At 49.3% G+C, this 12,290-nt stretch overlaps 1 protein-coding gene across 1 annotated transcript in view; it reads left to right on the forward strand.

The window, feature by feature from the left end:
* Positions 1–11,899, forward strand: part of MYH16 (myosin heavy chain 16) — a gene marked incomplete at its 5' end in the record, with an annotated part of 57,418 nt that extends 45,519 nt beyond the window's left edge. Inside the window, 9 exons of the mRNA XM_081257406.1 lie at positions 131–267; positions 360–463; positions 2,693–2,885; positions 4,157–4,360; positions 5,323–5,448; positions 6,355–6,525; positions 7,061–7,261; positions 8,295–8,526; positions 11,837–11,899. Of these exons, the coding sequence (XP_081113532.1) occupies positions 131–267; positions 360–463; positions 2,693–2,885; positions 4,157–4,360; positions 5,323–5,448; positions 6,355–6,525; positions 7,061–7,261; positions 8,295–8,495 (1,337 nt within the window). The 3' untranslated portion in view covers positions 8,496–8,526; positions 11,837–11,899. The remainder of the gene's footprint in view (positions 1–130; positions 268–359; positions 464–2,692; positions 2,886–4,156; positions 4,361–5,322; positions 5,449–6,354; positions 6,526–7,060; positions 7,262–8,294; positions 8,527–11,836) is intronic.
* Positions 11,900–12,290: the final 391 nt, after the last annotated feature.

Consider the following 12,290-nt stretch of genomic DNA (forward strand, 5'->3'; position numbering starts at 1 on the left):
CCTGCCTACCACCCCCTATCAGCTCCCGGTGCAGGTGAGAAAAGATAGAGGAATAATTGTGTCACATGCCATTACCCCGGGAAGCCGGCAGTCCTCATGCTTCTTGTTAACAAGAATATTCCTTTCTCAGAGGAGATAAAGGAACTGATTGATCAGCTGGGTGAGGGAGGACGGAGTATACATGAGCTGCAGAAAATGAAGAAAAAATTGGAGATTGAGAAGGAAGAACTCCACGTGGCCCTGGAGGAAGCTGAGTCTTCCCTGGAGGTAACCATGTGGTCATCACATTGGGGGCTGGACCTTGGCCAGGGACCACACACCTGCTGGGCCAGGAAGACTGACGTTTATATTCCTGGCAGGTTGAAGAGAGCAAGGTGATTCGAATTCAGCTGGAACTGGCTCAGGTGAAAGCTGATATCGACCGGAGAATCCACGAGAAAGAAGAGGAATTTGAAGCTACGAGGTATGAGGCTGATGGAACAGGAGACTGAGTCTAGGTAGCATGATGGAGCAGAGTCCAGAAACCTGGGTCTCTGCCACATACCAGTCATGTGTGAGCTTGGGCAATTTAGGTGAGCCTCTCTGAACCTGTTTCCTCATCTGTGAAATGGGAATAATGATGGTACCTCATACTAATGTGGCACTCTCTGGTTTGCACTTAGAAATATAGTACTTTAGTGATTCATCACAAAACCCCATGAGATAATAACCCAATTCAAAAATGGGTAGTGGGGCTTCCCTGGTGGTGCAGTGGTTGAGAGTCTGCCTGCCGATGCAGGGGACGCAGGTTCGTGCCCTGGTCCAGGAAGATCCCACATACTGCAGAGCGGCTGGGCCCGTGAGCCATGGCCGCTGAGCCTGCGCGTCCGGAGCCTGTGCTCCGCAACGGGAGAGGCCACAACAGTGAGAGGCCCGCGTAACACGTAAAAAAAAAAAAAAAAAAAAGGATAGTGAAGTAAATCAGAAGGAGAAAGACAAATACCACATGATATCACTTACATGCGGAATCTGAAATATACAAATGAACTTATTTACAAAACAGAAATAGACTCAGAGACATAGAGAACAGACTTGTGGTTGCCAAGGGGGAGGGGAGATGGGGGAGAGATGGATTGGGAGTTTGATATTAGCAGATACAAACATATAGAATGGATAAACAACAAGGTCCTACTATATAGCACAGGGAACTATAGCCAATATCCTGTAATAAACCATAATGGAAAAGAACATGAAAAAGAATAGTTATGTATTACTGAATCACTTTGCTGTACAGCAGAAATTAACACAACAATGTAAATCAACTATATTTCAATAAAATAAAAAAAAATGGGTAAAGGACTCAAATAGACATTTCTCCAAAGAAGATATACAAATGGCCAACAAGTACATGGAAAGATGCTCAGTATCATTAGTCATTAGGGAAATACAAATCAAAACTACGAGATACCACCTCTCTTCCATTAGGATAGCTACTATCCAAAAAACAGAAAATAACAAGTGTTGGCAAGGATGTGGAGAAATTGGAACCCTTGTACACTGTTGGTGGGAATGTAAAATAATGGTACAGCTGCTGTGGAAAACAGTATGGAGATTCCTCAAATTTTTTTAAATAGAATTACCATACGATCCAGCAATTCCACTTCTGAGTATATACCCAGAAGAATTAAAATCAGGGTCTCAAAGAGATATTTGTACACCCAACTTCACTGCAGCATTATTCATAATAGCAAAAATGGGGAAGCAACCAAAATGCCCAGTGATGAATGAATAGATACACAAAATGTGGTCCATCCACACAGTGGAATATTATTCAGCCTTAAAAAGGAAGGAGATTCTGACATGCTATAACATGAATGAACCTTGAGGACATTATGCTAAGTGAAGTAAGCCAGTCACAAGAAGACAAATACTGTATGATTCCATTTATATGAAGTACTTAGAGTAGCCATTTGCTTATAGCCATCCTGGTGGACGTGAATTGCATTTTCATGATGGCTAATGATGCTGAGCATCTTTTATGTGCTTACTGACCAGCTATATATCTGGTTTGGAGAAATGTCCATTCAAGTTCTTTCCCCAAAACTGGGTTATTTATCTTTTTATTGTTGATTTTAAGAGTTCTTTATTTATTCTGGATACTAGACCATTATCAGATATATGATTTGCAAATATTTTCTCCCATTGTGTGGGTTGTCTTTTCACTTTATTGATAACATCCTTTGAAACACAAAAGTCTTAAATTTTGACGAAGTCCAATTTATCTATTTTTTGCTTTGGTCACTTAACTGTTGCTTTGAAAAGAGAGATTCTGACCTGTATAGCCAAAGCTCACATTTTATAATGAAAACAAACAGAGACCTTAGCATCTGACCTTGAATTCTGACTCCATTGTGGACTAAAGGGTGATCTTTTGGCGTGTTTTTCATCATGTTGGAGCCTCAGTTTCCTTGCCGGGCTGTTTTGCATATTAAATGAATTGAGATCACAAAGACACATGGTAAACATTGACCTTCCATTCCTTTTCCCAAAGCATGATGCTCCCCCACTTAAAGACTTTAAGAGGAGATACAGTTTAATCTCACAGCATGGTGGCCGCATCCACATTATTGCTGAGACTTCTTATCTAGAGAGGTTTAGCACATCCTGAACAGTGGGCCCAGTACACCAAGGCCTTCTCTGCTTGGACTTGCAGGAAGAACCACCAGAGGGCCATCGAATCCTTGCAGGCCAGCCTGGAGGCGGAGGCCAAGGGCCGGGCAGAGGCACTTCGGCTCAAGAAGAAGATGGAGACAGACCTGAATGAGATGGAAATCCAGCTGGACCACGCCAACAAGAACAACAGCGAACTTGTGAAGACGCTGAAAAGGCTGCAACAGCAAATCAAGGTAGCAATCTGGGAGCAGGAAGAACTAATCACAAAGCCAGCCAGCCCTGAGCCTGCAGGCTCACTGGGAGCTAATGACATGCCTGTCCAGCCAGGATAAAGGCACGAGAGCGAGAACGTGGGGTGGCTGGCAGTCTAGGGAGCAGGAGATTTGGGGACTGTATAAATGAGAGACCCCAACTACCAAGATCCGTATCCTGGACCACTGGAAAGAGGGAAGGAGGGAATCAGGAAGCTGGGCCTGTCTTGCTTTTTAAAATCATTTTTGACTTATTAGAAATGATTACAGACATAGAAAAATAAAGAACATAACAAACACCCATATACCGACCACTCACCTTAAATAGAGTTGAAGGCCTGCTTTATCACTTGATGTCATCAGGCTGGTCTGTAGCACATGCATAGCTGGACCCATGCATTCAACATGTGTTTACTGGAGCCCTGCCCTGACCAGGCACTGTATTAGGTGCTAGGGGTACAAGAATGGATAAAACAAACAAATTTCCCTGCAGACAAATAATAAGCAACAAATAAATAAAACTGTAGTATTAAAAATGGTCAGGGGCTTCCCTGGTGGCGCAGTGGTTGAGAATCTGCCTGCTAATGCAGGGGACACGGGTTCGAGCCCTGGTCTGGGAAGATCCCACATGCCGCGGAGCAACTAGGCCCGTGAGCCACAATTACTGAGCCTGCGCATTTGGAGCCTGTGCACCGCAACAAGAGAGGCTGCGATAGTGAGAGGCCCACGCACCGCGATGAAGAGTGGCCCCCGCTTGCCACAACTAGAGAAAGCCCTTGCACAGAAACGAAGACCCAACACAGCCATAAATAAATAAAAATAAAATAAAAATTAAAAAAAAAAAAAGAAATGTTTAAAAAAAAAAAAATGGTCAGAAGTGCTATGGAGAAAGAACAAGACAGGAGAAGGGAGACGGGAATGAGCCAGGGCAGGGTGTAATTGTCAAAGGTTACTGAGGAAGGCCTCGTTGAGAAGATCCTGCTGGAAACACCAGGTCCTCGTCATCAGGAAATCCTTGACCTCATGCTGACCAGGCTGGACAGATCCTCCTGACACCTGGGCCCTGCATCAACCAGACCCTGAACTCCCCAGGGCAGGGCTGCACTTTGCACTCTCTTCCCCTGTGGCCTCCACCTCCCCACCTTCACCCCAGCCCCCTGCTGAGCCTGGTCCAGGAAGGTCATAGCACCCTCAGGCCTGGGCGACTCCTGGCCGTGGGAGAAGGGCTCAGGCCGGGGTCTCTTGTCCCCCAGGACCTGCAGATCCAGATGGACGAGGACGCCCGGCAGCACGGGGAGCTGCGGGAACAGCACAACCTGCAGGAGCGGCGCCTGAGCCTGCTGCAGACAGAGCTGGACGAGCTGCGCTCGGCCCTGGAGGGCAGCGAGCGCTCCCGCAAGCTGCTGGAGCAGGAGGCGGTGGAGGTCACCGAGCGGCGCAACGAGCTCAACGTCCAGGTGGGGGCAGCTCCCGGCCATGTGGACTCCCACTCGGGGCGCTGGGGAGAGGCCAGGGCGGTGCCCAAACCTCACGGGCTCCCCTCAAGGGCCCACTCAGCAGATCCTCAGAATGCACCTGCAGAGCTTTCTTTCTGTTGTGGTTAGAAAACAAACAAACAAAAAAAACCCATAACATAAAAGGTACCATCTTCACCATTTTTCAGTGCAGAGCTTTTCAAGACAGACTCCCAGACTCTCCCCTGGAGATTCTGATCCAGTGAGTCTGTGGTGGGACCCCCGGGAATTTAACTGTTAGAAACTCATGAAATTCTGATGATTTAGCCAATTTTAAGGACAACCGTTACCACCCCCCATCCTCCCACCCTGCCCAGTGTACTGAAGATAGAACTTCAGAACTGGAAGGGATCTAGAATATTCCAAAGTCCAACATTCGTGGTACAAATGAAAAACTGTGGCCGAGAGTTGAGTGGCTCACCCATGGTCAACACCAGGGACCCCAGCAGTGACGTAGGTGCTTCCTGCCACTCACAATGCAGTCCTTTACCAACACGGCTTCATCCTTACTCACCATCTCATGCGAATTCACCGAAAGAAAATAATGTACATGGGACATATAGGGATTACAACCCCACTTTAGAGATAAAAGACCAATCCCAGGGGTAAAAATTAGACACATAGGCAGAAGCACTAGGGCTTGAACCTGGTCTTCCCAGCTCCACGTTCAGGATTGTTCTAGAGCTACCACCCACCCCAGGCCTAAATGATGTTCTTCCCAGGCTCCGTGTGATGCAAATTCTAATCTAAAACTCAGAGAAGAATGCAGGATAGAGACCTTCACCCCAAGCAGGGGGCCCAGGGCCATTTCTTGTTGGGGGTCTGGGAGAGGGTGGCTTTTCCTGGACACAGGAAGGGCTGTGCAGACTCCGGGCTCACGGCAATGTCTTCGTTTCCTCCTCCAGAACCAAAGCCTCCTCGTGGTCAAGCGTAAGCTGGAGTCTGATGTCCAGCGCATCTCCAACGAGCATGAGGAGCTCATCAGCGAGTTCCGCTCGGTCGACGAGAGGGCCAAGAAAGCCATGACGGATGTAAGTGCGTGCACTGCCTGCTGCAGCCAGGAGGGGCCTGGGCACCCTACCCCCACCCCAGCCAGGCCCCCTGCCGGGGACCAGGCCACCCTAGGCAGGGAAGGCCGCCTCCTTTGTTTTCTGAAAAGCCAAGAGATTAGAGCATGAGGCCTGGGGACACAGACCAAAGGAGCCGTTGAAGTGGGCTCATCTGGGCGGGTATTTTGGCAAGTAGAGGAGCCTTGAACCAGCCTTAAGGGGAGGGTTAGTGAAAGGAAGATGGGTGCCGTGCGCAGGGGTTCAGGGCTGGAGGTTGGCAAGGGAGGCCTCCAAGTGTTTTCACCCTAGTATCCCTTTGGGTGCTCAGTGGTGGATGCTACGTGCCCCACTTTAAAGATGAGGAAATACAGATTTTAATGTCAAGCTCCTTAGGCTTGACTGAAATGCCAGGAGCTCAGGAACATTGTTGGTCTTATTTGGTGCTGTGTCCTGAGATCATAGACTGGTACCCGGCACGCTGTAAGCCCTCCACGAATATTTTACACAAGAACAAGTGGGTTAAATGACTGGGGCTGGGTGCAGACCTTGGGCTTTCTACTCAGACCTGTGTTTTTCCCGCTCTCTGTGCTGTGCCCCTCATGGAGGAGACAGCAGAGTCTGGCTGGAGAGCGCCGGCTGGCGGGTCCATGGGATTGGGCGGCCTGGGTCTGAGCACAGGCGCCTGCCTCCTCCCGTCGCTCGGAGGGATGTGGGAGCGTGGGGCACCCCCTCCACCATACCCCAGCAGCATGTCAGCCAGGGTCCTCTTGTCCACCGCTTGGTGTCCCAGAGGCTGGGAGACAAGGTCCCTCGTCTCTCAAAGGCACCAGGAGGCTGGATGGGAGCCCAGCTTCAGCTCCAGTGCTTCCACCCCCACCCCCACCCCAGGCTGCCCGCATGGCCGAGGAACTCCGGCAAGAGCAGGACCACTGCATGCACCTGGAGAAAATCAAGAAGAACTACGAGGTCACCATCAAGGACTTGCAGGCCAAGATGGAGGAGGCTGAGCAGCTGGCTCTCAAGGGAGGGAAACGCACAATCATGAAGCTGGAAGCCAGGGTGAGGGCGGCACTGAAACAGAGAGGGAAAAAGGAGATCGGAAGGGGGTCTTTTCCCTGCAAAAGTGCCAAGCATCTGATGAGGAGCTGGGCCTCTAATCTATTTCTACAAAGGTCTCCTCTCCTCCTCCTCTCCCTGTCACCTTTCCCCCAGAGTGTCCTTAGCCCCCAAGCAGAGTGGTTCCCCATATTCTTCCTCTGTCTCTGTTCCCAGTCTCTGTTTCCAACATTATTCCTCTCTTATTACTTACTTAAAACGAGCCTCCGTCTTCACCTCAAGGAATGTCAGAGCTGGAAGGGCCCAGGGGGTCAGTCACCTTGTCCCACCCCTGCCTCCCCCATTTTCCAGAGGAGGAAACTTGAGGCTCAAGGCATCTGACCACCTGCTGGTGAAAGGCTGAGCCCACCCAACCCTCCTGGGCAGGGCTCACCTCTGGGCAGGAAGTGGACACCGCGACACCCCTGCCCAAGGCCACTGAGCTCTGAAGTTCAAAAACCTGCGTTTCTCCAGCTGCATTCCTCTCCTCCTCCCCCAGATCAAAGAACTGGAGACAGAGCTGGACGGGGAGCAGAAACAGCACGTGGAAACGGTCAAGACGCTGCGGAAGAATGAGCGGCGCCTCAAAGAGCTGGTCTTCCAGACGGAGGAGGACCACAAGACCAACCAGCGCATGCAGGAGCTGGTGGAGAAGCTGCAGAACAAGCTGAAGGTCTACAAGCGGCAGATTGAGGAGGCGGTGGGTGCCCGCCGTGTGGCCCCAATTCTCCCCCATTCCCAGCCCAGGTTTCCAGCCTTGGTTAGAATGAACCACAGGAGAGGACTCAAGTCTTGGCCAAAAGATGGCTTCCTGTCCACAGCACTTCATCCTCGCTATCACATGGGGGGTGGACTAGACATGACACACCGGAGATAAGAATGTGTAAAAAACTGAAAATATCCCCTGAGAACACCCATGCTAACGAAAACACCTACTTCGGTGGGATCTAAAGCCAGGGATGCCTCCGTCCTGCTTCCACTGCCCCTTGGGGCCTCTCCTTCCTGGTCAGAAGGTTAAACACCAGGACCTTCCCTTATTTGATCCCCTTGACACAAGGCAGGAAGGCTGATACTCTTAATCTATTTCACAGGTGAGGAAACAGCCCAGAGTAGGGTACTTATGTTATTTCAGTCAAAGTCACATGGTTAGCAAATGGCAGCTTCAAGTCTCAACCCTAGACCGCACGCCCACCTGCCGCCACCAACGTCCCCCAACCAGGATGTAGGTATTTGACTCTGCTGTCATTTGCTGCCAGTTCTGGGACCACCATATTGACTCCATCATCCACCCATACACCTAACACTGTTCCCAAGAGGCTCAATAAAGGCCCGGCTTACAGGAAATACAGTTCTAACCAAAACAACACTATGACTCTCTTGGGAAGATGAGGGGGTGGGAAACGTGTGACGGGGGCTCAAGAAAGCACCAAATCCACATCTTCCATGGTGGGGTACCAATAGCTAATGCCTAAAACCACACATTATAGAAGCCACAACAGAGCATATTTTATTTAGAAATATGGACGTCAAAGCCAAAAACAATCAGCTAAAAGCGTTGAAGGTGGGTGTCCGTGGTGACCTGGAGGATGCCCCAACCCAGGACTGCTGTGTTTCCTAATAAGCCTTACAGAACGACTGGACTCTTAAGATGTCCATGTAGAACTGAAAACAATGCACGTTTAGCCAGAACAAGCCAGGTTTATGCCCCATTTTCCACTGTGCCTTTGTCACAGGAGGAGCAGGCCAACCAGACCTTGGCTCACTATAGGAAGACGGTACATGAGCTGGATGACGCCGAGGAGCGGGCCGGCATGGCGGAGACCGCCCTGAACAAGCTGCGCACCAGACACCGCGTGGCCAGCAAAGGGATCACCTCTGTGGAGATCATCCAGGTGTCCAAGACAGGCACCTCCAAAACCCTTTCTGAGGAGTGAGGTGCCACATGTGCCAGCTCACAGCCTGTAGGTGTGGACTCCACGCTCCAAGTTCACCTTCCCTGCTCTTGCTTTGCTCTTTCCAACTTCTCTGCTTCCTGTCTGCCATGCCCCGACCTTATGCAACGGGGATCCCAAAGCTTCCCCTGTCCCTTCAGCCGCAACACTCCCTCAGCACTCTCAGGTGTGATGCCGTCCATTTGTGTCACAGGTGCTGGTGGTCGTGACGCTGCCCCAATCTGAGCAGAATCTCTTGGGAGGCAGGTTCCACGTCTAATGCCCCTTCACACCAGGCCTGGCAGACAGGTGCTCAGTACATGCTTGTTGTCACTGGAGAACCGCAGGGACATTTGCAAGCTTACAGGTGGTGTGCACTCATCTTTCACATCCCCCACAGTATCATCCCTGAGGACTTCATCAATGCTGGCTGAAGTTAGGTTTCTAACATCAAGGAAATCATCATCATCACAGCTACCATTTCTTGAGCACTGAGTGCCGGTGGGATTTTAGGGGAATTTTTTTAATAGTCTTTTATTATTTTCCTTAATCCAGAGCCAATTGAGAAGAAATACAGGAGACAAATACATAGAAAGTCACAATGCTAGTTTTATTATGATGCAATTCTAGATTGAGAATTCATGGGTGTCCACCATGAGCATCCTTGTACTTCACCCCAGAATTAAAAGTACCTGCAGAACTGAACAACCACAGCCCTGCTCCCTGGGGAGCAGCCCCTACTCCAAGGGCAGGAATGACCAGAGCTCATTGACCCTGCAGGTAGATCCAAAAGGAGACCAGATGGGGTTCATCCCCGCCTTCCTTGTTCCTTCTTCCAAGCGCAGGATAAACCACTCCTCTTCCCATGAGAGGAGCAAGGGAAAGGTGAGAAGCAAAGAACATTATTCTAGAGCAGTGGTTCCCAAAATGTGGTCCTTTGGACCAGCAGCCACCTCAGCATCACCTGGGAAGTTGTTAGAAATGCGAATTCTTGGGCTCCACGCCAGACCTACTGAAGCAGAAGCTCTGGGGGTGGGCCCTGCATTTGAGGTTTAACCAGCCCTCCAGGTGATTCAGACATATGGGCAAGTTTGAGAACCAGTGCTGTAGCAGAAATCTCCCCTTACAGAAACAGGAGCCAGGGAATGCAGGTTTCTTCTACTTTCATAAGAGCCAGACATGTGGTAAATGTTTTTCACTCTAATTTATCCCGTGAGGTAGGTATAAATATCTGCGTTTGTCAGGTGAGGAAAATGAGCTCAGGGAAGTTCAGTGACGCCCATGGTCACGCAAGCCCTGTGCTATGGAAAGGCAGGCTGTCCTTTATTTTAATTACTGTGGAGATTGATAAGGTTACCGTCTGATTAGGATGAACCGGGACAACTCATGATCAAGGACTTGGTTTAGGTTGGGAGGGGCAGGGGTTTGGAGTCTCAGTGCCACGTGCTGATGTTCAACCTCCATGGATTCTGGGAATTTTTTTCTGGCCTCGTGTTCAAGCATCCAGTTGAGTCAGCCCTTGGTGAGGGTAAGGTCCCCCACTCACTGCTCCCTATCTCTCAGGACCGGGTCCAGTTTGGGTTTTAGCCAGAAGTGATAACCCCATTGACCTCTGAATTCAAGCTGAGCCTTTTCTCACCATTTGCTTAGGGGGGGAGCAAAAAATAGGACACAGAATCTTCTTTTTAATTCTCTAATTCTTAAATAATGGTTAGCTCAGGAAGTTAAGGAAACCAGAGGCTTGCCTCTGGATGAGTCCTACAATTAACATGTAACCCCCTCCCTTCAGGGCAAAACCCTCAAAGGGGTCCCTTCTTTTGAGCTCCCCCCTTGGTGGGGGTTACTCCTGAGGCCTCTTGCACCACCCAGACTCAGGAGGCGTTTCAGCTCCTTCTGCCTGCTAAGTCTTGGACTCCAGGATTAGGCACCTTGTAAAGCAGATCCCCTGCCCCAGCGTGGTCACTGTTTATTCCTGGGGTCTGCTGGCCCTGGTCCAACTACTCTGTCTTCGTGTCATTGGGTTACAGTCCTGCCAACAGTGCCCAGAGGCAGAGCCCCTGGGGTCTGCTCTCTGTGTCCTGGTCCATCCTCACTCTTTTACCCCATTTTCCCCTTATCAGTCACAGATATGCCATTGTGGTCATGAGATATTGCAAGCAAACTAGTACATGGGTTAGCACTAAGCCAAAATCCCACAGGAATTTAGTTTTCCAAAGTGGCATTACCTTCAATCACAAATACTGACCAAGCTCTGAATATGGACTAGGCCTGTACTCTGGGATACAGAGATGAATAAGAAACAACATCCTCCCTCGTGGAGCTCAGAGTCCAGTGGAGAGGCAGACGCACACAGCAATCACCACAAAGCTGTGAGCGACTGTTCTGCAGTATTTGCTTCTCACAGGAGGGGATTCCAGGGGAGGAACGACTGGTTCGACCTGAGGTGGCTAGGGAGCAGCTCCATGGAGGACATGACCCGTATGAGAGTCTAGAGCAGTGCCACTCAGTGGGTGGTCCCCACTGCAGAAACTTGAGAGGAAGCATTTAGAAATTTCGGGAGCAATTGGATGCTGCCATGACATCCAAGTGCATGGTCAGTGTATTTCATAAAAGTATTCATCTCAGATAGTAATTAAAATAAACAAAAATTAAAAGTAAAAATAATAGAATTGAAATTAAAAAGAATAAATAAAATGGATCCCTCACCAGGTAGAGAGGGAAAGAAGGGAATTCCAGATAGAAGGCCCAACACATGCAAAAGTGCAGAGGTGGGATGTGCACAAGGGTACAGCATGACTGGAGAAGAGGGGCTCAGGATGAGGTCAGAGTGCTGGACAGGGTGGGAGACAAAGCTGGTGGGACAGGTGTGGGGGGTGGGTGTGAAGGGTCCTGTTGGGAGCAAGTATTCCATAATCTCCATGAGGAAATCTTGCTAATTTTTAAAATCCATTGGTGGGATGTGATAAGTAGTAGCTTTTCTTTCTTGGGAAGACACATCAAGTTGGCAAAAGAAGCCTCTTGGCCCCTCATGAGACACTGCAGACAAGTGCATGGTGAGCATTGCATCCCAGGGCATCGCACTCTGGCCCTCTCAATGGCCTGACTAGAGTTCAGGCCTACCTGGGCATGCCAGGCCCAAAGAAGGTGTCCCTAAACCCTCACAACCTAGCAGAGAATGAGCCAGGTATGACCCAGTCGTGTCCATTACAAGGAAGGAAACCTGTGCAGAAGCAGCCCAGGAACCTGAGGGCGCTGTCTTTTTAGCAAGAAGGGGTCAAAGATGTCAGAATTCCCAGCTCTGGCCCACAAGGGTCTTCTCACCCTCTCTCTCTTTTTTCTTCCAGGGTGACACAGATCACAACAGAAGACCACTGAGAGGAAAAATATATGAAAATGGAAAACTGGGTCTATCCTGAGAATGTTTACTATGCAAAGGAAAGTGCAAGCCAGAAAGAGATAGGTGCAAAAGAATAAAGATAGCTGTGGGGGGAGATGGGCTTGGGGATGTAAATACCCAGCCATTAGAGGAATTTAAATTAGCGTGGCTTCTCCGAGATGGCATCAACCTGTCAAGCAGTTGGAATACAGTAAGTGTGGGTCTGATTTAGTTGAGATTCTACATGTTCATGTCAAGGACGGAATATGTAATGTCTGTGGGACTTGGCTGTTCTCTAGAAGTAATTCCTCGTGTGGACAATTTTAATACCTTGTTCCCATGTATCTTAAATAAAAGAAACTTGAAAAACAGACCGAAAGGAGATTGTTTTTAAGTGAAGAATTTTTTCTGAGACTTCCTAA

The sequence above is a fragment of the Mesoplodon bidens genome (assembly GCF_964165515.1).
Source record: "Mesoplodon bidens genome assembly, chromosome: 15".
Classification (NCBI taxonomy): Eukaryota; Metazoa; Chordata; class Mammalia; order Artiodactyla; family Ziphiidae; genus Mesoplodon; species Mesoplodon bidens.